Here is a 27,976-nt window from a genome sequence, read left to right on the forward strand (position 1 = left end):
AACCTCTTTCTATATAACTCAGGGGTCAACCCATACCTAGCCATCAATGCTTCCTTCATATGGGCATAAGAATTATGAACATCAGCAGGTAAATCTAACAGTGTGTCCCGCCCTTCACTCAGGAACCGTCCCCACAACCCCGCTCCCCAATCTTTCTCAGGGACCCGGTGGGAAGACATGGCTACCTCGTAGGCTCTGAACCACTGCCCGATGTCGTCATTCTTGAAGAACTCCTTCACTACATCCTTGGGAATATAAACTCTTGGTTCCGCCGGTACTGGCGGTGTGCTGCCACCAGAGGGATTAAGCTCCAAACTTTTTGCTTTCAGCTCCAGCTCCCTCAGCTTCATGTCATGCTCTAATTGTAGTTTCTTTTCTTCCATGGCTAATCTTTGTTTTTCCATATCCATCTGCCCATGAAGTTTTGCCATCTCCACCTCGTGTGCCCGGGTTGCTGCCCTGTCTGCCAACTCTTCTGGCGACAGGCCTCTGCCAAACTCATGGACACTTTCTGGTGGAACCATTTTCACCTGATTCTCTGGTGCCTTTGACTCATACCAGGCCCTCAGCGCCTTCACGAGTTTTTCCTTCTTTTTCAATCCAGTTTGGGCAATTCTGAACTTGGAGCAAAAACCTCTCAACTCTTCATTGGTATAATTCTGAAGTGCGCTTTCTTCCCAATCTATGTCCTCAAATCCAGAGATTATAGAAGCTGCCCTTCCGGCGGGAAGTGAACCAGGCATGGTTCTAACAACGGAGATTCTTGGCAAAACAAAAACAAATTCTAGTCTTGTAGCTGCGTTACTGGTCTGCTCTCACTACGTGGTGATCAGTGGTTCACGATACGCAAACCGCAAATGGCAAATCCGTAAATCCTCGCCGCTGCCACCAATGTTGGAAATGAAGGGGCTCTGGTTGACACAGGTGTGAACCCACAACAAGCAGGGACCCTTTACTTCTTGTCAGGGCGAAGGATGACTCCCCAGAATAACCCCTGCTCACCCTCTAGGTGCGTGGCGCGAGCAGTCTAGGCTAAGTCTCAGGCGTACACGGTTAAGCAAATGCAATTACACATACAGTAAACCCCTTGCATGCACCACAAACGGACACCAGTCAGGAAGTATATAAAAATAAGCATTTATGTAGTTTCAGCAGATTCAATTACAAGGCCCAGTAACGTTTAAACTGATGGGGCCACAATTCTTAGGAATACGGTAAAGTTCTCTTTGTTACGGAAAGTTCTTTTAGGCGGGCACAAGGTAACTGTAGGCCTCAGCGCACTTCGTGCTGAGGCAGCGCCCAGGAAGCACGCGGCAGATGACAGGGAAATCAGAACGTTGCGGACCCTGGATCCGATGCGAGCTCGCGGTCGAGTTCGTAAGTACAGTACCTTGTTTCTTGACGCAAAGGCGGGTGCGGGATTTCAGCGGCTCTTCGACAGAAGAGCGAGGCGGCGTCCGGGGCTCCCACACTTCACGATGGGTGTCTGATCTTCAGGCTCACAACAAGAGCGGGGTGTTAGACGGCGACCTCAGAGGAGCCCGGAAGGGGGTCCTGACTTCCCTGAGTCCCACCCGTGTAGTATTGTAGCCGGGCACTGGCGAGAGATTCCCCAGGGGGAGGAATCTCGCAACTAGGATCGTACTTCTGGCACCACACGACACAGAGAGACCACACTGGGTATTCTCAGAAACAAGCTTTATCAAATAGGTATCACTGCAAATATGTACACGACGAGCACGGGCTCAAGAGTCTCGGAAAGGTAGGGGGTAGCGGGACTGTCTCTGGTAACGGTTCAAAGCAGGGACGTATCCGGCGCACAGCTCACAATCCTCGAGCTGGGGGATACGTGGTCGGAGTCGGGGTCCGGCGGGACCGTGAGAGTCTGGGGGAGCCGCGAGTCACTCAGCGGGCGCAGGTACAGGTTCGGAGGTCTTACGATCTTCAAGGAGCCGCGAGTCACTCAGCAGGGCTCAGGTACAAGTTCGGAGGTCTTACGATCTTCAGGGAGCCGCGAGTCACTCAGCAGGGCTCAGGTACAAGTTCGGAGGTCTTACGATCTTCAGGGAGCCCCGAGTCACTCAGCAGGGCTCAGGTACGAGTTCGGAGGTCTTACGATCTTCAGGGAGCCGCGAGTCACTCAGCAGGGCTCAGGTGGGTTCAAGTTCCAGGAGCCGCGACCACGTCAGCAGGCTCTCGTTGTTCCAGCGTCGAATCTCTCGGACAGTCTCAGAGCACCCCTTGTTATAGGTCGACCCCGCTTTGATGTCCGGAGTCTGCGCAGGCAGGGGTCTTGTCACCTGGGGGCCGCTTGTCGGGGTTTCCTGCTATTGTCTTTTGATCCTTTCAGGGCCGGGTCGGGAGGAGTCCCAGACACCCAGCAGGCACGGAGCCAGCCCGCAGGGAGGCCGGAGGGCCGATCGAAACCCATCGTCCCAGGGGAGTTCAGAGGTGCGATAGAAACTGCTCCTCCCTCTCTCATCCCCTGGAAGCGTGATGTCCTCCAGCCGGAGTGGCGCCTCGAGGCCCGGGTCGCGCTGGAGCCGGGCGGCCATCTTGTTGCATGGAGTGGGCACGCGGGCCCGGGGTGGCCGAAAGGAGAGAGGCCATGGACGGGGATGTCCGGGGTTGGTGCAGGTGTCCTGGTGGGAAAGGTCGGCTGGGCCGCGTGCTTGGGCTGCAGGCACCAGGTTTCGGTGGTGCGGGGGCACGGAGGGCCATTCTACGAGGCCGGGTCCAACACGGGGTGTTTGCAGGTGGCGGGTGAACAAAGCGGGGCAGCCGGGCACGCAGATACGTCCGGGCCGTCCGAGGCTTGGAGATGCTCACAAACGCCGATTCCGGCGGGAGGGTGAAGGTGCACAGCGAGCCTCCAACGAGCGAGGTGACAGGGGCAGCCCAGCACAGCGTAGGGGGAGCGGCTCTGATCGAGCGAGGCTCTTCCCAAGGCGGGGGCGGCTAAGCAGTCCTGGTCACGGCTCAGGGAGGGACTGGGGCACGAGGGTCACAGCTCCGGCGAGGGAAAGGACACCACAGTCCAGCGGCAGGCGAGTGAAGATCAGGTAGAGCCCAATGGCCCTGGGGCTCAGTTCAGGGGGCAAGCTCAGTTCCAAGCCCTTGGAGATCGTTTTGGAAAAGCACAAGTCTTGAAAGTAAAAATAAAGCAAAGTCTTCAGCAACAGTTTCTCTTCGCCCCTTTGGCAGCAAGGTCACCACTGCAGGCCAATCCCCCAGGATAGGGACAGTCTTCCTCCTACAGCTTTCCCGGTGCCTCCTCCTCAGGCAGAGATTCTTCTTGGTCAAAAGCGGATCTAGTTTCTTATGAGCAGGGCTCCTCCATTTCTACAGCAAATCTTTTGTTCTCCCAGGCCAGGGGGGCCCTTGCCTAGTTCAGTCCGGTTTCTGAGCACTTTGTTTACGCGATGCAGGCTTCTCCTTTCAGAGTGCAGGGCAGAGTCCTCAGGCGCTCCACAGGGGGCGGAGCCGGCATTGAGGTGGCAGAGCACTGTCCTATTCAGAGCCTAGGAGCACTCCTCCCACCCATCTACCTGTCGATCGTCCTATTCACCCCCAGGCTACCTAGCCCTGCCCATCTGGGTTCCCCCAGCCCTGTCACTCACACCAGCCAGACATCAGATACACATCACGCAGAGGCGGGCTGAAATGTTTAGGCAAGCAAAGGCCAGCTTTCTAAAAGCGGCATTTGCAAACCCGGAATATTAAAATAAACCTTGCGAAAAGATGTACCTTATTATTCCGAGTTCAGGCATACTAAACTCGATCTTCTACCATGTTCCCTGGGTCGGTTAGGATCATAGGGTGTAACAATCCAGGCCGCCCATACTGGCCTATGAGAACAGGGTAGCCTTGCAGTAGTGAACAACAAGATGGCGGTCATTCACTACTAGGACATGCCACGCATCCAGGCTTGTCCTACCTTAGGCTTACAAGGCACCCTGCCCGTGGGCCTACCAGAGGGGTGACTAACATGCAGCTAAGGGAAGGTTTTAGGGACCGGCAAGTGTGGGCACTTGCCAGTCAGCATGTCAGTACCAGACTGCACGCAGGTTCTGCGATGGCAGACCTTAGACATATTTTACCGGCCGCTTCTGTGGGTGGCACAACCAGTGCTGCAAGCCTACCAGCGGTGTTTGCATTTACATGCCCTGGCGCCCCTGGCGCACTTTACTGGGGTCTGACAGTAAATCAAACAATCCAATCATGGAATCCAACCAACATATACAATTTACATAGGGAGCACTCGCACCGCGACACTGGTTGGCAGTGGCACAGCGCGCTGAGTGGCCAACACCATAAAAACACATGAGGCACAGCGACAAAAAGAGGAAGGGAGACTCACGCCAAGGTGCCAGGTCTAACACGTGTCCCCTCCAGCTGAAAAGTGGGGAGAACTACCCTACCCCAGGGAGTTCCTCATCACTAAGGCGGAAAAATCTGGACAGACCGTCAGCATTGGCGTGATCTGTACCAGGGCGATGTTCCACCGTGAAATCCATACCCTGTAGGGAAATGGACCACCTCAACAGCTTTGGATTCTCACCCCTCATATGCATCAACCATCTGAGGGGCCTGTGGTCCGTCTGAACCCGGAAGTGAGACCCAAACAAGTAGGGTCTTAGCTTCTTCAGCGCCCAGACCACAGCAAATGCCTCACGCTCAATAGCACTCCACCTCTGTTCCCGTGGAAGTAACCTCCTGCTAAGAAAGGCTACGGGTTGATCTAGGCCCTCCTCATTAATCTGTGAAAGAACAGCCCCCACACCATGCTCTGAAGCGTCTGTCTGAACGATAAACTCTTTGGAGAAGTTGGGAGCCAAGAGCACGGGCGCCGTGCACATAGCAGTTTTCAAGGCCTCAAAAGCTTTTTGACAGGTGTCAGTCCAAATCACTTTCCTGGGCTGCTTCTTCGAAGTTAGTGCTGTCAAGGGGGCAACCATGTTGCCATACCCCTTGACAAACCTCCTGTAGTACCCGATGAGACCTAGGAAGGCTCTCACCTCCGTCTGGGTTTTGGGCACCTCCCAATTCAGGATGGTTTCTATCTTGGGCTGAATTTGTGCCACCTGGCCACTCCCAACTTGGTGTCCCAAGTACACCACGGAACCCTGCCCGATCTGGCACTTACTCTCCTTGATCGTGAGGCCTGCCTTGCGCAGCGCCATCAACACTTCCCAGAGGTGACACAAGTGTTCCTCCCAAGTGGAGCTGAACACTGCGATGTCATCCAGGTAGGCTGCACTGAACGAATCCAGCCCAGCCAACACCTGGTTGACCAATCTCTGGAAGGTGGCAGGGGCATTCTTCATCCCAAATGGCATAACCCGGAACTGGTAGTGCCCATCTGGGGTGGAAAATGCTGACCTCTCTTTGGCCCCCTCGGTCAAGGCGATCTGCCAATACCCAGATGTTAAATCAAACGTGCTGAGGTAGTTGGCAGCCCCTAGCCGATCGATGAGCTCATCAGCTCTGGGGATGGGGTGTGCGTCGGTCCTAGTGACCGAATTGAGTCCTCTGTAGTCCACACAGAACCGGAGTTCGGGTGTGGCTCCCGGCGCTGCAGCCTTTGGGACCAAGACCACAGGGCTGGCCCAAGGACTGCTAGAAGACTCAATTACCCCGAGTGCAAACATCTTGGAGACCTCCTCCTTGATGCATGTTCTCACCCTGTCAGTCACCCTGTAGGCCTTGTGCCGTACAGGTGGACTATCCCCAGTGTCCACATCATGGACGCACCAATCAGTGACACCAGGGACCAGGGAAAACAGGTCAGAAAATTGTCCCAGCAACTGGCGACAATCATTCTGTTGCTCAGGGGTCAGGGTGGAAGAGAGGATGACACCATCCACTGACCCATCTTGCTCCTTGGCTGACAGGAGGTCAGGAAGAGGTTCTGTCTCCTCTTCCATTCCAGCATCTGTTGCCAAGAGCATGCCCACTTGGGACCTCTCCAAGTGGGGCTTGAGGCGGTTGACATGTAGGACCCTTAAGGGGTTCCTAGGAGACTTCAGGTCCACCATGTAGGTAACAGGACTCTTGCGCTCCACCACCTCAAAGGGACCGGTCCACTTATCCTGGAGCGCACAAGGCTCCACGGGGGCCAAGACCCATACTTTCTGTCCAGGCTGAAGCTCTACCAGAGTGGCATTCTGGTCGTACCACCGCTTCATCTCCTCCTGGCTGGCTTCCAGATTTGCCTCAGCAAGTTGCCTGAATCGCCTAGTCTGATTCCTGAAGGCCAGCATGTAACTATATACATTCTGGGGAGGTTTCCTGGGAGATTGCTCCCAGCCTTCCTTGACCAGACTTAGAGGTGCTCTGACTGGGTGACCATACAGAATCTCAAAGGGACTGAACCCCAGAGACTTCTGTGGCACCTCACGGTAAGCGAAGAGAAGGCATGGTAAGAGGACATCCCACTTACGCCTCATGGGTCCTTCTAGGCCCATTATCATGCCTTTGAGGGTTCGGTTGAATCTCTCAACCAACCCGTTTCCTTGGGGGTGGTAAGGTGTGGTGAACTTGTAGGTTACACCACAATCTTGCCAAAGAGATTTCATGTACTTGGACATGAAATTGGTACCTCGGTCAGACACCACCTCTAGAGCGAATCCCACTCGGGAGAAAATTCCCATCAGTGCCCGTCCCACCACGGGGGCCGTCACTGTCCTCAGAGGAATGGCTTCCGGGTACTGGGTGGCATGGTCCACCAGGATGAACCTATTGCCCATCGCTGTCCTGGGGTCCAGTGGCCCTACAATGTCAATCCCCACTCGCTGGAATGGGGTACCGACCACAGGGAATGGCTGGAGTGGAGCCTTCTGCTTCCTTCCACTCTTTCCACTTGCCTGGCAAGTCTGGCATGTCCTGCAGTGAGTATCCGAACTCCTGCGCATTTGAGGCCAATAAAAGTGGGTGACAAGCCTTTCAAAGGTCTTGTCCTGCCCCAAATGCCCTGCCAATGGCACATCGTGAGCCAGCCCCAGTAGGAAGGCTCTGAAGTCCTGGGGTACCACCAGCGCACGGGCTGACCCAGGCTCAGCAACCTTAGGCTCTGTTTATAGGAGGTCGTTCTCCCAGTAAACGAAATGTGATCCTGACTGATCACCTGCGGCCTGGTCTGCAGCCTGCTGCCGCATACCCACGAGAGAAGGGCACTCCTTCTGTGCCTTACAAAAGTCCTCCCTGGTGGGACCCCCTTCCTGCTGCCAATGGGTCAGCTCCGGCAGGTCTCCCAGTTCAGCTATCTGCTCCCCTGTAGGCTCCAGGGCATCCCCCTCAAGGTCTGCTTCCTCCTGGACCGTGGGAACTTCAGGGGCCGGCTTCCCGCGCCCCTTGCTCCTTCTCTCTGAGGCTGGTTCCTGGGCCTCCCTCTCAGGCTCCAGGACCTCTTGAGTCCCTCTACTGGCTGCCATGGACCGTGTGGTGACACACGCCCAATCTGGCATACCCAACATCTCCAGGTGAGCACTCCGCTCTACCTTAGCCCAAGGTGAGCTCTCCAAATCGTTCCCTAACAAACAGTCTACAGGCATGGCGGGCCTCACAGCTACCTGAAGAGTACCAGAGACCCCCACCCCCCACTCAAAGGGAACCTGAGCCACCTTGCAGTGTCTCTCTGTGTTGTCAGCAGCAACAACGGGGTAGAATGCATTGGGGACCACCTGCTCTTGAGACACCAGGTGACACCTGACAGCTGTCACACTGGCTCCTGTATCTCTAAGAGCTTCCACTCTATGGCCATTTATGGTCACCCACTGCCTGTACTTCTTAGTGTTCTCAGGCAGCTGGGTTGGAGGGACCACTTCACGGTCTCCTAGCGAGACCAGGGACATCTCTGCGGGACCCCACCCACCTTGGACATCCCTCTCCTCCCCCAAGGCTACACTAGTCACCTGCCGGGGTGGAGCACCAGTGGGTGCTGGTTTACCAAACAATTGACACTTTACATCAGTGGCAAAATGCCCCAAATTGTTACACCTGTAACATCTGACGGGCCCCTTCTGAACAGGAGGACCTGTCGGGGCCCCGGTCGGTTTCTGGGGTGGGGGAGGCCGAGAACCCTTCCCTTGGTTCCCTTGGGGACTATTTTGGGGCCCTTTTTGGAACTGCTTCTGTTTACCCCTGTCCCCCCCACTCTTCTGCTGGGGACCCTGCCCACCTTTGGCGAAATCTCCCACGGTACCCTTGTGGACCCTGGTACTGACCCAGCGGTCCGCCTCCTCAGCAAGCTTCCTCGGGTTAGTCAGCCTACTATCTATCAGGTGCTGGCGTAGCTCAGGAAAACAATTACTGGACAAGAGCTCCCATGCCATTAAATCAAGAAGCCCTTGATAATCATTTACCTTACTACCCTTTACCTAACCATCCAGTGCTCTGCAAAAGAAAGTCACATACTCCCCATACGTACTATTGGGAATCTTAGTGCAACCCCTGAACCTCTGTCTATATAACTCAGGGGTCAACCCATACCTAGCCATCAATGCTTCCTTCATATGGGCATAAGAATTATGAACATCAGCAGGTAAATCTAACAGTGTGTCCCGCCCTTCACTCAGGAACCGTTCCCACAACCCCGCTCCCCAATCTTTCTCAGGGACCCGGTGGGAAGACATGGCTACCTCGTAGGCTCTAAACCACTGCCCGATGTCGTCATTCTTGAAGAACTCCTTCACTACATCCTTGGGAATATAAACTCTTGGTTCCGCCGGTACTGGCGGTGTGCTGCCACCAGAGGGATTAAGCTCCAAACTTTTTGCTTTCAGCTCCAGCTCCCTCGGCTTCATGTCATGCTCTAATTGTAGTTTCTTTTCTTCCATGGCTAATCTTTGTTTTTCCATATCCATCTGCCCATGAAGTTTTGCCATCTCCACCTCGTGTGCCCGGGTTGCTGCCCTGTCTGCCAACTCTTCTGGCGACAGGCCTCTGCCAAACTCATGGACACTTTCTGGTGGAACCATTTCCACCTGATTCTCTGGTGCCTTTGACTCATACCAGGCCCTCAGCGCCTTCACGAGTTGTTCCTTCTTTTTCAATCCAGTTTGGGCAATTCTGAACTTGGAGCAAAAACCTCTCAACTCTTCATTGGTATAATTCTGAAGTGCGCTTTCTTCCCAATCTATGTCCTCAAATCCAGAGATTATAGAAGCTGCCCTTCCGGCGGGAAGTGAACCAGGCATGGTTCTAACAACGGAGATTCTTGGCAAAACAAAAACAAATTCTAGTCTTGTGGCTGCGTTACTGGTCTGCTCTCACTACGTGGTGATCAGTGGTTCACTATACGCAAACCGCAAATGCAAATCCGTAAATCCTCACCGCTGCCACCAATGTTAGAAATGAGGGGGCTCTGGCTGACACAGGTGTGAACCCACAACAAGCAGGGACCCTTTACTTCTTGTCAGGGCGAAGGATGACTCCCCAGAATAACCCCTGCTCACCCTCTAGGTGCGTGGCGCGAGCAGTCTAGGCTAAGTCTCAGGCGTACACGGTTAAGCAAATGCAATTACACATACAGTAAACCCCTTGCATGCACCACAAACGGACACCAGTCAGGAAGTATATAAAAATAAGCTTTTATGTAGATTCAGCAGATTCAATTATAAGGTCCAGTAACGTTTAAACTGATGGGGCCACAATTCTTAGGAATACGGTAAAGTTCTCTTTGTTACAGAAAGTTCTTTTAGGCGGGCACAAGGTAACTGTAGGCCTCAGCGCACTTCGTGCTGAGGCAGCACCCAGGAAGCACGCGGCAGATGACAGGGAAATCAGAACGTTGCGGACCCTGGATCCGATGCGAGCTCGCGGTCAAGTTCGTAAGTACAGTACCTTGTTTCTTGACGCAAAGGCGGGTGCGGGATTTCAGCGGCTCTTCGGCAGAAGAGCGAGGCGGCGTCCGGGGCTCCCACACTTCACGATGGGTGTCTGATCTTCAGGCTCACGACAAGAGCGGGGTGTTTGCAGGTGGCGGGTGAACAAAGCGGGGCAGCCGGGCACGCAGATATGTCCGGGCCGTCTGAGGCTTGGAGATGCTCACAAACGCCGATTCCGGCGGGAGGGTGAGGTGCACAGCGAGCCTCCAACGAGCGAGGTGACAGGGGCAGCCCAGCACAGCGTAGGGGGAGCGGCTCTGATCGAGCGAGGCTCTTCCCAAGGCGGGGGCGGCTAAGCAGTCCTGGTCACGGCTCAGGGAGGGACTGGGGCACGAGGGTCACAGCTCCAGCGAGGGAAAGGACACCACAGTCCAGCAGCAGGCGAGTGAAGATCAGGTAGAGCCCAATGGTCCTGGGGCTCAGTTCAGGGGGCAAGCTCAGTTCCAAGCCCTTGGAGATCGTTTTGGAAAAGCACAAGTATTGAAAGTAAAAATAAAGCAAAGTCTTCAGCAACAGTTTCTCTTCTCCCCTTTGGCAGCAAGGTCACCACTGCAGGCCAATCCCCCAGGATAGGGACAGTCTTCCTCCTACAGCTTTCCCGGTGCCTCCTCCTCAGGCAGAGATTCTTCTTGGTCAAAAGCGGATCTAGTTTCTTAGGAGCAGGGCTCCTCCATTTCTACAGCAAATCTTTTGTTCTCCCAGGCCAGGGGGGCCCTTGCCTAGTTCAGTCCGGTTTCTGAGCACTTTGTTTACGCGATGCAGGCTTCTCCTTTCAGAGTGCAGGGCAGAGTCCTCAGACGCTCCACAGGGGGCGGAGCCGGCATTGAGGTGGCAGAGCACTGTCCTATTCAGAGCCTAGGAGCACTCCTCCCACCCATCTACCTGTCGATCGTCCTATTCACCACCAGGCTACCTAGCCCTGCCCATCTGGGTTCCCCCAGCCCTGTCACTCACACCAGCCAGACATCAGATACACATCACGCAGAGGCGGGCTGAAATGTTTAGGCAAGCAAAGGCCAGCTTTCTAAAAGCAGCATTTGCAAACCCGGAATATTAAAATAAACCTTGCGAAAAGATGTACCTTATTATTCCGAGTTCAGGCATACTAAACTCGATCTTCTACCATGTTCCCTGGGTCGGTTAGGATCATAGGGTGTAACAATCCAGGCCGCCCATACTGGCCTATGAGAACAGGGTAGCCTTGCAGTAGTGAACAACAAGATGGCGGTCATTCACTACTAGGACATGCCACGCATCCAGGCTTGTCCTACCTTAGGCTTACAACGCACCCTGCCCGTGGGCCTACCAGAGGGGTGACTAACATGGAGCTAAGGGAAGGTTTTAGGGACCGGCAAGTGTGGGCACTTGCCAGTCAGCATGTCAGTACCAGACTGCACGCAGGTTCTGCGATGGCAGACCTTAGACATATTTTACCGGCCGCTTCTGTGGGTGGCACAACCAGTGCTGCAAGCCCACCAGCGGTGTTTGCATTTACATGCCCTGGCGCCCCTGGCGCACTTTACTGGGGTCTGACAGTAAATCAAACAATCCAATCATGGAATCCAACCAACATATACAATTTACATAGGGAGCACTCGCACCGCGACACTGGTTGGCAGTGGCACAGCGCGCTGAGCGGCCAACACCATAAAAACACATGAGGCACAGCGACAAAAAGAGGAAGGGAGACTCACGCCAAGGTGCCAGGTCTAACACAGGGGATACACATAACTCTGCAGAACAGATAGATAGATTTGCAGGGGCTCCTAATAAGGCTAACAGAAGAAGTTAGACTTAAATTTGCGATCTCAGAGAAAAGTCCTACAATACATGGGCCTCAACATGTTGCAAGGTAGAATGGATGAATTAATGGAAAGCATGAATATGCTAGAAGCTTCAGTGGAAGAGCTAAATGGTGAGGTAGAGGCTAATCGTAAAGAGATCAAAACTCTGAGAATGGAAGAGAAAGAACTGCTTGACAAACTCAAGACTCTAGTGAATAATGCTAGATGTAATAATGTGAGAGTATTAAACGTCCCTGAAAGAGTTGAAGGTGAGGACTTGATAGGGTTTATAGTAGAGTTAATCAAATACTCTATTCAATAGCTAGACTCTCATGAACTTGCTTTAGATATTCAGAGAATCCCTTTAGGAAAAATGTGTGCAGGAAATAGGTGAGGAAGATTCTGATTAATTTAAAAACTTCTGCTCTTAAAGAACAGATCCTCTCGGAGACTCTAAAAGCAGGAAGCAAAAAAAAGGGGCCTGGTCCTTCCATATTAGATTGGATAAATCAAAAGCTATGCAGGATTGACAATGGGAACTAGGAAAGTACATTCAAGAACTAAGAGAGTTGTGAACAACTGTCAAGCTACGGTTCACAGCAACCTTTAAAGTTATGTGGAACAATAACTTGCTTAATCAGAGAGACCCAAGGGAAGTACACACTTTAATAGAACAGAATAAAGTGCAAAAAAATGTAATTTAGAGGATGGAGGAGGGCCTCAAAGGGTGTAAAGAGTATATACAGGAAGTTGACAGAGAGGGTTTCCCAGGGAGGTGGGGAGGAGGGAGGGCAAGTGTGAATAGGGTGATAGGGAAAAAGCACTAGGTGGGGAGCATACGGGAGAAAACAAAAAAGGTTTTCATCATTGGCAGCATGTTTGAAGCAGAACATATAGATATTGATAAGTGGTGGTGGTTGGCCTGTACTGTAAGCAGATATGAGAAAGGTACCCGAGTAAAATGACAGAAGATCATATGGAATACCCCTTAAGTATTTTATTTTGGCATGTAAACAGACTTAGAGTCAAAGTAGATGGAGGAAGATTCTAGAATATCTTAGACAATAAGATGGTACATGAGACTTTGCAGGGCGTTGGTTAATAGCGAAGATTACGGTATACTGTACATGGTATGCAATTGTGAGTTTTTGCCGTCCTAATATTGATGACCCCGACCCCCTTCAGGCACAATACTGTCAGTTGCTGAATCTCGCAATGCCAATAGTTGTGGGGGACACTTACTAGACCCCTCTCTTTATAAATCTACCCTGAGAAACACAAATTCCCCCAAGATGCTAGTGTAGATTAGACAGCTGATGAATGACTTTGGATTGTGTCATGTGTGGAGACAAAGAGTCAGCAACTTTAAATGTTTTACTTTACATAATAAGAAGTATGGTCACCTATCCAGAATAGATTTCTTCCTTTTAGATGTTGGCTTGACTAAAAGAGTGAAAGGGGTGAGTCAACTCCCCTTGCTCCAGCTTGTTTTGGGGCACAAATGCCAAGTATGAAACCATTTGTGAGTGTGCTGAGGTAGAGGCATTGTGATGTGCAAGTGTGGTAGGTGAAAGTTCTGCCCCCCATCAAGTCAGAGATCACTCGTCCTGCCAACACCTATGCATCCTTTGTCTGACTGGCTGAGAGCATTACACAAATACCAACTGCCAGCTACACCTAACCATGTGACCCAGAATGCAAGCTGCAGGCACCAAATGGTTGAGACAAGAAAATGGCAGCATTTTAAAAGTGGCATTTTCAGAATTGTGACTTAAAATCATCTGACTTTACCATTAAAGTGGCTTGTAAATAGTGGTGGGTGGAATTTGCTGAATTTGACTTCATAGAAACAGGCAGAAATAGGCACAACATGCTGTGATTTAGCGCTGAATGGTACAATGCGGCACACCACAAGGTGCCACTACTCAAGTTGATTTTGCTGCCACTCAAGTAGATTTTCTAATTGAGTGGCAGACTTCTGACTGCAAATGGCCATGACCGCCTTCGTTGGGAAAATCTTGGTGGATGTCCTTCTAGTGATGGAAAATCATGCTAGGGGATGCCCAATCTCACTCACCAACTTACTGTTTTGGCACATGTGCAAGACATAATTCAGCCACATGGCGATTGATGGAATTTGACTGGAACTCCTTGTTACAAGAGCGACATGGAGTTGCCATAATTCTTCCAACGGAACGGAATATTTTACCCACCACCAGTTTTAAATTACAATTCTTTAGACTCCAAACTCATTATTCCTACTTGCTTTCAATTGAAAGTTATCACTTATTAAATGTAATAAGGTAACCCAATGTTATCCTATGGGAGAGGTAGGCCTTGCAGTAGTAAAAAACAAATTTAAGAGTTTTTCAATAATAGGACATGTAAAACTTAAAAGTATATGTGCAATTTCTTAAATACACAGCACCCTGCCCTATGGGCTGTTTACTGCCAGCCCTGGTGTGAGATGTATGTATTAAAAAGGAAGGTTTAGGCCTGGCAAAAGGTTTATTTAACACTAACAAAAGAGAAGGGACGAGGAGCAGGTTAAGAAAAAAATGAAAGCAGGTCCTGTGCCTATGCTCCTAAGTAGTAAATGAAAACACAAGGAGGCAACAGTTTCTAAAGGGGAGGGAAGGGTTCTCAACAGTCTAATTATGATTGTGAGAGAAAAGGTTTTTGTCTCCAAAAGGTAATCGAGTGTGCATAGAATGGGAGTATGCCTCCTTATAATTATGTGCCCTCACACACTCAAACGAGTGTAAAGCATCATCATAGGGCGGTGCTCCTCGTGGGGGTGGCGCTCCAGTCCCTCACTGGCCCTACAGAAGGGCTCCTTGTCGGAGTTCTTTTCAAGGAGGTGCCGTATTTGTGCATGTGGGTGTGTGAGACAAGGTGAAGTGAGTGAGTGATGATAAAATTACCTCCCGGTACCCTGACAAAATATTTAATAAAGGGTCCTAGAGGCAAATTAAAAAATGGGTTTGGAGACTCTTTGTTGAATTAATAAGTGTTAGGGTTATGACCCCTAACACTTGATCCCCCCTTTCACGGTTTGTGAGCAGGTTGGATAAACATCTATCCCTCCCCTCTTATTAATTCAACAGAGAGTCTCCAGACCCATTTTTTTCATTCTAGAAAAGGAGGGGGTATACGATCTTTAGCTCATGTCACACGACCCGACCGAACACAACACTGAATATGGTGTCATTGGAACAGGTTTGTTGGTTTAAATATTTAGGTGTTACCTTAAATGGAAGTTGGACTGGGCCCAGCATGCGCATAATCGGAGATTATAATTAGAGCAGCATGCAGGAATTTTGACAAAGATTCATCGTCGGCTCTTTTACAAACCGTTCTCTCCGGTCCTCCAATTCTACTCCTATCAGGCCCTGGGAGTAGCCTTATATGGCACTGAGCTGTGGGGATATAAACATCTTAAAACTCTTGAACTAGTGGAAAACCGGATTCTTAGGCAGATGTTCTGTCCCCTGGCCAGTATCCCTTTGATCCCTTAAGGCTCAATGCAGGACTTAGACTAATTTCGGAAAAAGCATTGATCAGACCTTTCATTTTCTGGAGGAGACTTTGGGCTATCCCTGACTTGACATTTTATCATAATGGCTTGGAGGTAATCTTCAGGTATCGTTCTGCAGCTGATTTTCCCTTGATCAGATATATTAGAGATACATTCCATGAACTGGGCCCAGTCAATCTGTCGAAATATCCCGGGGGAAGTTGTCTCTCTATCTCAGTAAAGGAGCTTAAAAACCCAATATAGACCCTTAAGGTTAAATAAGCTCTTAACCTCACAGACAATGGGTATTTTAATGAGTGTTTTTACAATGACCAAGGATTTTTATCGTACCAAACCATTTATAAAGGATGTCGAGCCAAATTTGGCTAGAAAACTAAATTTGCACTTTAAATACGGAACTTTGCCACTTTGCATCTATACTTCAAGATTATTGAAATCATCTATTTTAGCTGCTATTGTTTGCCCATCCTGTAGATACAAATAGGAATCAGTAGCCCATATGTTGTTTTTTTGCCCAGCCTACTGTAGGGCAAGGACCAGGTGGATGCAGACGTTTAGGTACCATCAGGCAGTTTTAGGATATTTATTGAGTATGTGGCACGTTAGGAGAAAATGGGTGCAGTTTCCCAACCCAAATGAACTTTAAAAAAATTCTATCATAAATTGATATAATAATACATATTTGATTTAACGATCCTAACCCATTCTGTAATAATATTCGAAAAATGGTTGATACTTTGCGATATCTTGTTTTTAGCTTTTGGTTTTCTCAGACAATTAACTGTATTTGAAATGATTTTTATCTTTTCACCACTGCATTGTTCAAGCAGCCAGTTTGGAGCCAGGGCAGGGGAGACAGAAATACAGAAATCGTCAAGCACTTCAAAGAGAATTCTCTTGAAATTTCAAATAATGCTTAAAAATAGGACCCCCAGACCCAATGTTCAGTTCACTTTCTGGGCATCTAGAAGGACTCTTAAAGGATTGACAGTTGCTGTGGCCTGCTGTCTACTTCAGAAGACTGCTTTGCTGCACCTGGAAGGACTGCTTTGCTGCCTGAAGCTTGCCATGAACCCTCAGAGGACTGCTGTGCTGTTTGAGCCCCTTTCCACTTCTTGAACCCATGACTTTCAGAGTGGCTCCAAGAGCTAGTTGGCTGGCCTCCTGATCAGAACCTCAGGGACAGATAAAGCTCCATCCATCTTGAACCTGCACCTGGACCCAGCCTGAGTGAGTTCTGATCACCCATGAGGTACACCTCTAGTCCTAATCCCTTAGAGATGGTGTTAAAGATGCCCAAATCCAAAACAAAGGTAAATTAGAAAAGTTTTTGCTAAAATCTGCTCTGAGAACCGAGATGAGACCAGGGCCAACCTGCTCGTCTATCTACCAAGTTTCATAGCCAGTCGGACTGACTTCACGGTACCTCCTGATACGTTTTTCTCTGCAGCAGCAAATCCTGTTTAGTGGCCCTTCACAATAGGAGTATCTGGCCTCCTGGAACTCATGCAAGCTACAGCCTCCTTCTGGAGATTTACAAACTCCAAAAAAGAGATTATATCGTAACATAGAAATCTTCATTGTGACTTGGATGAAGAACCCCCTCCTTGGACACCTCTTGCAGCCTTGTCCTGCCGGACTTCTACATTGTCAGAGACTTTTTCTTCAAACTTCTTCTAAGTCCGAAGGTAAGCGCTGACCAGCCCAATCACCTGTTTGCATCTGAGTTGGGCCTTTTCAGAGTCGGCCAAATTTTCTCAGGCGACTAGATGTCCGCATTTGGTGCTTTGATCTTTTAGACGGTAGTATTACCTTAAACTTTAAAAATTCATGCCTTTGGTTCTATTGATCGGATTTTTAGTGTTTTGGTGTCAAATAAATTATTAAAATGAACTCTATTTTTCCAAATTGGTGTGGGATTTTTCTTGTGTTGTGTTTTCACTTTATTACTGTTTGTGAGCTACGTAAATATCTTACACATTGCCTCTAAGTTAAGTCTGACTGTTTTTGTGCCAAGCAACCATAGGCTTAAGCACATATTAATTTAGTGACTTCTGTGGTTCACCCTGCCAGTGATTGTGGTTGTTGCTTGAGCAGGGCTAACACTGCACTCAACCAACAACCCAATTTCTCACATTCCACAATTATTTAAGGATATTTTGTGTATGATATAATCATGAAAATCATGCAGGCAGTAAATTAGAGCTGTTAAATGAAGGAGGGCTGGAACAAGGCTAAATTATTATGATATCTATATCAGATAAATGCATTTAAAATGAATCTAAATCAGAATAATTTACATAGTGCTAAATGTACAAAAGTTAGGAATAGCAATTTTCTATTGCGATTTTTTGCGAATTGCAATTCGAAAATTGCTATTCCTAATGTATGAAATTCTTTTGGGTTCCATTAGCAATTTGTAATGGGTCGCAAATAGACCTACCTCATGAAATTAATGAGGTACATCACAATTTGTGACCCACTATGATTTTCTGCCATCACAGGGATGGTGGCCTGATGGGGTCAACAGACCATAATGTCTGTGATTGCTTTTAAATAAAGCAATCGTTTTTCTAACCATTGCCCAATTTCCTTAAAGGAAAACGGGGTGCTCTTCCCGCCAAAATTTTAACTTTGAAGTTTTATTTTTTAATAGTAGGCAATGGTCCCTTGCAACACTATCTGCTCTTAAAATATATTTTTTCAACCATTCTCGAAAGGATGAGTTACCACCAACTTTCGATTGGTTATCAATTGCAAATGTTTTGTGGACGCATTTTGGTTGAAATACATTCATACATACCATTCCAATTCAGTATTAGGAAGGGACGCCCTCAACATGCCCCTTTCAAAAACCAAATTGCAAAACTCAAATTCTGATTCGGTAACAAGTTATCAAATCTCACATTGTGCTTTTTACACCAGATAAAGCATTTTTTCAGTTGCAAATGGTCTGATTCCCTGAATTGGACAGATTGAAAACTCAAAAATGCTTGGTCAAGTGCAATTGCCACGGTCCTTCCAGTTGCAGGTGTGCTAGATGAAGGTGGGAATGGAAAGCATCCTATAAAATAACATAACCTCGGTGTGTATTGCACCAAATCAAGTAAAATAAAATTTGGGCCCTTTCCCCGGATGAAGTCAGGAGAAAAGAGCGAGGTTAGATAATAATGGTATAGCTTGGAATTCTGATCCTGTACAAACACCTATTTGTACAGGGATTGGAATTCAACCAACACCTTTAATAAAGACCGAAGTAGCAACAAGTATTTTGAATTCTATAAATTGAAAGCAAACACACTCCAAAAGATGGGATTGTCATAAGCAGTTCACCAGATTTGAAAAAATGTGTCAACAATTAGACCCAATAAATGCATGGAGGTTACTGAAGCAGATCTCTTCTCAAATTGTTTCATGATCTTGTTAATAGTAATACGAGATTCACAACAATTACGAGACCCTGGGACAATTGGAAAACATTTTTGACTGGAGCTATTTCATTTCAGTCAAGGGTGCTTTGGTGCAAACGCCTTCTATAGCCTAAAGCTGGCTTCTAGAGGTCCTAATATATGACCAGAATATTTTTGCATGATTTTTTGTGTTGCATTTTGATTTGGTGGTGATATTTTGTGTTTTTGTTCTGTTGTGTTTTTAGCAGCAGTTTTGCAATCTGATGTTGTATTGTAGTGTGGTTGTTGTTTTGCTTTTTATCGACTTTATTTCTGTTGTGACTTAGTATGTTTTATTTGTGTTATTATGCTATTTTGTGTTATTCTGTGGTGTTATATTTTGTTATTTACAAATGCTACTACATACCTGCAATACAGTGTTGTGATCAGCAGTGGCCGGTGCAGGTAAGCGCGGTGGGGGGTTGAGGAGGGTATGTCGACAGATGACAGGATAGGAGTTATTTATTTAATTTGCCCTATTCTGTCATCTGTCAACATCCCCCTTGCAGGGCCCCGCCCAGCCTCACAACGATAACCTGCACCAGCCGCTGCTGGTTGTGATTGATCTGAGTGCCGTGGTTCAGTGCTCAGATGGAGAAAGGGGGCCTGGGCATGTTCTGCTCCCTGGTTGCAGAACGTGCAAACTGCGCATGACTGTTTGGCTGGCCTGAGAGGGCCGGCCAAACAGATATGCACACTTTAAAGTGGATCAACCACTCCTCCTGCTGGCCACAGCTCTGGCAGTCCAGTCCCGCCCCGCACCAGGTGACAGAAAACTAAAATGAAAATAACGCTGGTTATCATCATTTTAGTTTTCCTTTAACTACTGCTCGCAGAGTTGTGAGGCGGTGCTCCTCCACCTTAGAGGAGGAGCCGCCACTGCTACATGCCCAGAAAAAAAGCCCCACAATCTATTAAACCTCCTATGACAAGCAACTATTTACCAGTGACTATGGTGATAAAATAGTGTTGCTTTAGCTCTTTAACTATTTAAGACGGCAATGAGCCAAAAACGTAGGCAGCGACTGTATCATGAATTAGCACTTGCACTGCTCACTTTATGGGGGACAACTCCATCTTGTTCTCAAAAATGATTTGTGTCTGAGAATCGCAGCAGAAACTTGAGAGCACTGTTCACACAGGGGGTCATTAAGGTCCACAGTTGGCACTGCTCCATGCCCGCCTAGACATGTGAAAAGCTCTTATAGGACCGGGGGACACAGCTTTCATGGAGCCTCTCTGAGCCAAGATGCAGCACTTAGTTAGGAAGACAACTAGTCTGGTAAAAGATAAATCATAGCAATTGGTGCCATCCGCTGGTGTTTCGTATTAGCTACAACAAAAAGGATCAGGTTAGCTTTTCCATTTTATTGTTTTATTAAACCAGGCTACTTACCCTCTTGCGATGGCCCTAGGTCCACCACCTAGTTGAAGCAGGCCTGATCGAGCCCTACCCAGTGCTTAATTTGTGCTGGTGCTTTCTGGTGCTTAGCACTGGCACCTATTTAACAGGGCCGGAGCTACTGAATTTTTCTGCCCTGTGCGATGTGCCCGTAATTCCTAAAAATAAATGTGTTTACCTGCTGCAATTTAAAACGTCCGACCTCAAAGGAGGCTTCTGTTCGGGTGCATGTCTACCAATACTAGGCTAAGTCAGGCCCACCCAGGTCCAGGAATGATGACTGCATCACGTTAGTGATGTCAGTCGTGCGCGCCTGCCTGAGTATGTCACTCCCATTGGTCAATTATATTTGAGGGATGATGACGTGCTTGAGCTGGGGTCGAGGCAGGCTGGGGCCTGGAAAGTTCAGGTCCTTCTCAGCCTCAGAGCAACCAATGCGACGTCGGACGTTTTGAATTGCAGCAGGTATTGTAGTAGACTATTTAGTATTATGGCACACATGGGTTTGAGGGCTGGGGTTGCTCGACCACAGTTAACTCAAACATAAACACTGAGCTGGCTACCAATAATTTAACTGAGCACAATCTTCAGATCACAGCTTGCATTTCCGTTTGGGCTAGCTCACCCTTCATTTGTTCAAGGCAGATGCATTCAGTTTAGTAATGGTATCTAGAAAGTTGTGAAATTTGTAAACTTCTTTATATAAAATATATTCTGATTTGCCAATGGAATTGCTTAATTTTTCTCAGCTCTGGCTGCAGGTCACAGGTTCTTGTGAGGTCGAAAAATGAGTGAAGGAAATGGTTCTAGGTGATAGATGCTTGTGAAAAATCTGACAACTATTATGGATGTTCAATCAATGGTGCTATGGTCGGAGTAATTAAAAAGTGCGTAGCTTACTGTTTTAAGAGCTTGCATGATGCACTGAACTGAATCCAGCTGAAGCAGGACAACAATGATACATTTTTACTTTTGCATGCTGTTGTTTGTGGCATGGGCCAGCCCACCAAAACACAGCGCAGTCCCTGCCAGACCTCACCTCGTTGTGCACAGCAGTACAGCAGTGCACTGCATAAAAAAACTGCCAGCACGCACCAGCACCATAAATGCTGTACTGCATGAGAGTAGCAGTATACAGGGTTTAAATCACTGGGTAGCAGGTATCACTGCAGGCACGGTAGGCCAAAATGAACCTTAGAGGCCAGCCCTGCCTGTTCAGAAGATTAGAGCATGATACACGACAGTGAATGACTGGCTCTGACCAGACCAGCCAACCTTACATGATATCATTCACACTGCACATTTTACATGATGCGTGGCGTGCGCAGCTGTGTGGTCTTCCGGGTGGGGCAGGGCAGCTGTGGTGAGCCTGTATTGTGTCATGCGCAGTGTAAACAGCATGTGCGTCGTCTCGTGCGGTAGGATAGGACCAATGTGCCAGCAGTCTGCACATGTAAGTGCAACTGAAGCTGCAGGTCAGAGTTAAGACGAGTAGTTGGTAGTCACTATAATATATTGATAATGTCTTGTTCTCTGCGGTGAGGCCGGGCCGGGGCTGCTGTATTCAGGCCAGAGAGCAGGGGTTGTGAGACTTGAGCCATTATGATATTGCGATTGACTGTGAGCCTGTGGCCCTGCAAGGGCATTGCATGCCATTGATGCTTCTTTATTACTGATTGGAGGGTCCAGTCGCTACAAGGGAGAGGCGAGACTGGCTGGGTGTTCTAAAATGTCTGTGTACTAGAGTAAATGTCCCATGTGGTGAAATAAAATCTTGTTTGGAAGTAGTATGATCAAAGTCCCACAGGGCCTTGTGATCAATGTCCCTCTGGTAAAGATCTCGTGATAAGACATGTGTGATAAAACAAGCTGACACATACCAGTTTGGTAAAGTTCCCAGTGTAATGATTAAGTTCCGTCTGTGTGGTAAACAGCCTGACATGTGACAAATATCTGTGTGGTAAAGTAAGTCACTGGGTTTGGGTTAAGATCCTTCCTCGCGATTGTGTGTTAAACGGCCGAGTACCGAGGCATGTATTAAAAATGTCTTGTGTGATGCATATTTCATTCCATGTGGTAAATGTTCGTGTGGATAAAAGTGTGTTTCTAGTGTTGTGAAGTGTTAATGTCCATCAGACAGACTGGCGTTGAAGCACTGCATGTGCCGCGAGGTGCTTGGACCCACTGTATCTGTGCGGTGACACTGCACCCATTGCTCCTCAGGGACCAGCCTCAAAGCACTATGTGCTAGGTGATGCTCTATCTGTGATGTGACGCACACCCATTGTTCCTCGCACAGCCTGGATCTGTAGCAGACAAATTTAAGGTGCATACTAAACTTTTATGGCCAAAACAGTCAATGTTCATGTTCCACAGCAAGCTTCTTAAGCTATTGATTCTTACTATCCTGAAAACTAGAAAGGTGCCATCTGGAAATAGGATTGTCTCTCTGGCAAATGCAAAAGTATGGAACAAACTGTGAATCAGATGCATTCCCTCTCGTCTTTGTGCTTTTTTTTAAGGCTTTTAAGCATTAAGGCAGTTTGTTCTGCTATTTTCTTTACAGAGCCATACATGCACACTTTATAAATAAAAAATTATATCACATAATGTAACACAGACCCTGACTCAAGTTTGCATTTATTTTATCAGTTTTTGTTTTGTCAGCCAGTAACTGAGTTCAAACCTACAAACAACTGCTAAGAAAGAGACACTGGGAGTCAAGAGCTATAGAGAGAGTGACTTGGGTATCCATTTGGAGTGCAATAGAACATGAGGCCCTGGCAATAGGTGGTTGACAATGGTACCCTACACAGATAGTGCTCCAGAAGCTGTGATGTCACCAGACCAACAAACGGTCTGACGGCACATTTCTTCTCTTATGGTTGGGCTCCCTAAGTCTTAGAAGATCCCTAGAGCCTTGGACATATATCTCCTTCAAAGTTTTCTCGGGAACAGGGGGAACCTCCTGGCAGAACCTTACTTGAGGAAGGCTCCCTTGCTGAAATTCAGATCATGTATTACATCTGGTCTTCAGCACTGCCAGCTGAGCATGTGGGTGGAGCCAATAGAGTAAGTGTGTGGAGCCTGCTGGAATGAGTGGGTGGAGCCAGGGAAGTGGGTGTGGCCTCCTAAAAAAGTTTGAGCACCTGGACTTCATATTTTACAAATTAGGCACTGGCACCACCCCAGATACCAGAAAGATACACACAAAGCTTACCACCCTTATCCCATCTGGCCATTTGTTTCCTGACAATGGCCCATCTCCAACATTTTGAAATACAGCAAACGAGCCAGCTCAAGCGAACTTTCTTAGTTGGGTTTTTCCTCTTCCTGCATTTTTTTATCCTCATGACTCCAGTCCAGAAGCTCTCTTCCCTCTCCACCACCTTGTTCTGCTCTCTAAAACTGCACTGGACTCCAGAAAAATAATCTGAACCCTGCGCAAGTATTTTGCACTTGTTTCTGCAAACACAAAATAACCCACGTCCAGCTGAGGAAAAGCGATGACATTACTAACTCTAGGGACCAGACTTACAAGTTTCTCGTTTAGATCAGTGCAGCAGCTGCAAATGCTGTGCTACCCTGAGTGAAAAGGAGAGAGCAGGAGAGCACCATATTTACAGAAATATGGCAATCTCCTCCCCTCTCCCCAATGCCGGTGAAGAAATGTGTGGCGTGTACCATGGACACACCCTGGCACCATAGTGCCTGGGTGTATCCTTGAGTCTAGAATAGGTTTTGTACTGGAAGGATACCCTTCCATGACAAAATACTATGCTTAGAATAACTTTAAATATGTTCCCACCTTTTAGTTGTGCTGTACAGTGCAGCACACATGCAAAGTCAGAAAATGAAGGAGAAAAAAGCATTTCTCCTTCGCAGCACCTATCTGAAATGGGTGCTATTTTCTGATGCTAAACCTTTTGTAAATTTGTAAGTAAATAGGGGCATATTTACAAAGAATTTGCATGGGACAGCGCTGCAAGTCATTTTGCTGCGCTGCCCTATGCCTATTCGAAAGGGCGGTTTGCACCGTATTTACAAGATATGGTGCAATCCTGTCCTTTCAGCCAGCGCCGGTGCACAATTAGCAAATGTGCGCCAATGCAGCCACCCTTGCACTATGGTGCAAGGGTGTCTGTGTTGTTGGCTTGATTGTTTTTGTGCAGGAAGGGACAAAATAGTCCACAGAAAGCATTGTTAAGTTTGCAGCTAAATTATAATGATTATGAGTTCATGTGGGTCTTGTCTACTTTCCCACTTATTTACTACATCTCTAACCCAATAATGCCAAGTCTCTAAACAATGGTCTATGTAGAAATCGAAACATCTGTATTAATGAAAAGAAAACATTTTGCAGAACCCCCATTGATTAAAACACACAAGTATTAAAAAAAAATCTGATTCACATTTTAAACTCTGCATCTCCGAATGAATTCTTCATTGCACCATTAAATGACAAAAACGAATCGTATTAACAGTGGTCTTTGCGTAAATTGAAACATTTTGCTGAAATTTAGGACAACAATTATGCAACTAGTATTTACTAAGAAAAACATGTTCATGGAAAGGTCGGGAATTAAACATTTAAGGCATATTTAGCATTTGCAGTCAAGTTTCCTTTTTCAGCAGTGTTGCTTTAGCCTTTTGGGGCCTAATACGAGTAAATAGAATAGTTTACAGCTTTTATGCATTTTAAAAAGTATTATTTTCTTCAATGATTACATGTTAATTCTGCACATTTATTATAAACTGTATCATGTTCTTATTATTTTATAAATTGCTGTCTCACCCTCATTCACCCGTGTGTGGATGGGGGGGAGCATTTTTGTTTTAGGTAAATCTTTCCCTGATCAGTCATTTTGTGTAGATAAATCCCGGTCTATTGTTCAAGAACATTTGTAATATAAGATGCCTAATCGCTCTTTCTCTCCAAAGAGTGTGGGAAACCAAAGAGAAGAACTCATACAGATAACGTACAAGAGGTCGAGACCGGCGAATGGCCCTGGCAGGTCAACATCCTGGCAAATGGCATCCATATGTGCGGAGGGACCCTAATCTCTGAGAAATGGGTGGTTTCCGCCGCCCAGTGTTTCCTATAGTAAGTCTGAGGGTGAATATTTTTGATTTTGTAAATTTATAATTTATTTCTGGTTTTAGCCACTTTTTCATGATGAGTATGTGTATTTAACACCTGCAGTGATGTTTCAGGCAAAATAGCTCTTAGGTATTTAGAGGATTAGGTGGTGTTTGCCACTAAGCTTTTCCCATCGTAGGACCTCCTTTTGTCATATCTAAGTTCCAATTCTATCTTCCCTCTAGATATCTTTGTTCAGCATCTATATATATGCATTATTCGTTTGCCTTTTTTATTTCAAGAATGCAATAAGGTGCACATTGAAATAAGAACGTCTCAAGGTCTAAGCCGAGTCTGGTGGCGCAGTGGACTAATGCATCCAGTGTAGCGTCTTGTGTTCGATCTCATGGTCATAGGTTCAAATCCACTCAGCCTTTAATCCAACTGAGTCGATAAAATGAGTACCATTGAGTTGGGTAAAAATAAACATCTCTTATTCAGATCCTTGGGTGATATGTGTGCTTTACAAATACACATGTTTTGTTAAGGTCTAGCTTCGAGTGTCGTAGGGTGTGGTAACATTTAAAAAATTAACGTGCAGTGAATAAAAGTCTAATAAAGATAATTGGGAGCTGACAAAAGGCTTTTCAAAAAGATTGAGTACACATTAAGAAAAAATGAGGAGGTCATAATACTAAAAATAATGTATCACATTTTAAGATGGAAATATAGAAGAGAACAGGAGGGACTTTAAGAAGCAAGGTGTTGTGCGTTAAAAGCGAAGTAAGTAGACAGCACCGCAGCGAGTGCATCGTCTTTAAAAAAACATCAGAAGAGGTAAGAAGACTGAAAAATGAGAAGGAAGTGAAGGAAGAACATAGAGCAGAAATATTGGTTTGGATGAAAAAAATGGCGGGTTTAAGTGGGGTCCCTCTTTTAAGGGTTATAAAAAACAGGGTGGAGTACAGAGACATTTATGCAGGAGTATAAAAGGGAAAGGAGAAGGGCAGAAGCATGCAACGGGGAAAAAGCAATACCCATGAATAAAAAACATTTAATTAAAAAGGGCTGCGAGGGGCATAGGAAGAAATAGATTAGCTATATATTTTTTACAGGATCATTTTGACACTGCCAATGAAAACAATGTTTTACCTCAACTTCTCGGTGTCTTGATGCTGGCTCAATAACGCAATTGCGTGTGGTCAGTCACTGGCTGTAGCGCCTAGGATACAGACCCGCCCCACGGGCACAACAGCCGGTGACTGACCACACACAATCGCGTTATTGAGCCAGCACCAAGACACCGACTCCCATGAGGCACGAATAGCTGCGTTTTGTAATTCTTTCCTTTCGAACAATCGGATGAAAGGATACCTGCCTGTAAGTACACGGTTAGGTGCAAGTGACCAAGGGTAGGGTACACCTAAGCGTGTGTATACCGCCCAGGTCACCTCCTTTTCTGGTCCTGACGAAAACCTAGTACTATTCACTACAGGTTGAAACATGTAGACCTTTTTATGCACTTTTTAGCACACTTTATCACTTTAAAGATACCTGAGGTCAATTTACCCAAAAAGGTATCTTAGCAACCTTTTTTTTAATATTGTCCAGCTGCTCTAGAATAAAAATGTTCAGTGAGTTAAATCTGGCCAATTTTTAAATCACTTTTTCACTCACTTTCACACAAAAAAACCCGCTCCACTGTAATCAGGTGTTGAAGCACACCGGGATGGCATTCGGCTGTTCGGGTGGGACCCTGATGATGAAGCATGTCACCAACCAGGTTGGTGAGTGAGGGGTCTTCTTAAGAAAGGACAATCTCCCTTCTTGTGCACTTCTCCTAATACTTCGGAGACATTGAGTTGTCTTCTGGTCGTACTCCTTCTATTGTTTGTTTATCTAACCAAGGGGACAAGGAGTATTCCCCTCCACATCGTGGGAATCCCTTTCTCTCTAGATCAATTGAGGCATTGTTCAGATTCTCCAGTAAGATTGGTAATACACCAACAAGGTATATACAGGAGTAAATGCATCCCCACTGCTACATATGGGGCCGCCGTATGGGGTTTTGCTGAGATTTCGACTCTACAAACCGAGGAAAAACAGTTGCCATGCAGGCTTTTGGCCGTTCCTCAATCTGTACCATCATTTATTACCCATAAAGAATTAGATATGCCCTATCATGAGGATACAATTGGTCTAAATACAATTACTTGTTGGTATAATATCTGGAGCAAGTCAGGGACTAAATAGTCTAAAGATGCTATGTTTGACTGCCATATGCTTGAACATCATAATAAGATCTCATGGTCAACATAGGCTAACAGTTTGTTAAAAAATTACATGAAGACATCACTATAACAAACCCTGCTATCATCCTACGCTATATTAAAAATGGAGATGAAAACTAATTTCATCGAGAATAAAAGGGTTGCAAGGGATTTCAGAGAAAGCCAAAAACCAAGTATGTCTAGATACATGCTTCACCCGATACACCAGCATATGCAAGGTATTTGATAAAGGTAATGAATTCTCAGCAGAGATTTTATCTGACAAGATTATGGCTGGGCATACTACACCCGCTTGTAGCTTTTCCTAACAGTGATGCATTTTCAAAAAGCTTAAACAAATGCCCTTATGGACAGTCACACAATCAACGATTCGCCTTATGTTGTTTTGTGGGGTTTTTATGACATTAGGAAATGCTTGTTTATTACCAGGATGCTTTTATATGTCTGTGTAATTTAGAGAATGATGTGATCGCTTTTACTGTTTCAACTTATATCATGTGTGTAATAAACAGAAGAAAACCCCTGTCAGCCATATACTATAGACA

At 47.0% G+C, this 27,976-nt stretch overlaps 1 protein-coding gene across 1 annotated transcript in view; it reads left to right on the forward strand.

Moving 5' to 3' along the window:
- Positions 1-27,976, forward strand: part of LOC146811599 (transmembrane protease serine 9-like) — a 452,993-nt gene that overhangs the window by 378,335 nt on the left and 46,682 nt on the right. Inside the window, exon 7 of the mRNA XM_085618580.1 lies at positions 25,002-25,164. Coding sequence (XP_085474706.1) covers positions 25,002-25,164 — 163 coding nt within the window. The remainder of the gene's footprint in view (positions 1-25,001; positions 25,165-27,976) is intronic.

This window comes from Triturus cristatus, chromosome 7 (genome assembly GCF_964204655.1).
Source record: "Triturus cristatus chromosome 7, aTriCri1.1, whole genome shotgun sequence".
NCBI classification, from domain to species: domain Eukaryota; kingdom Metazoa; phylum Chordata; class Amphibia; order Caudata; family Salamandridae; genus Triturus; species Triturus cristatus.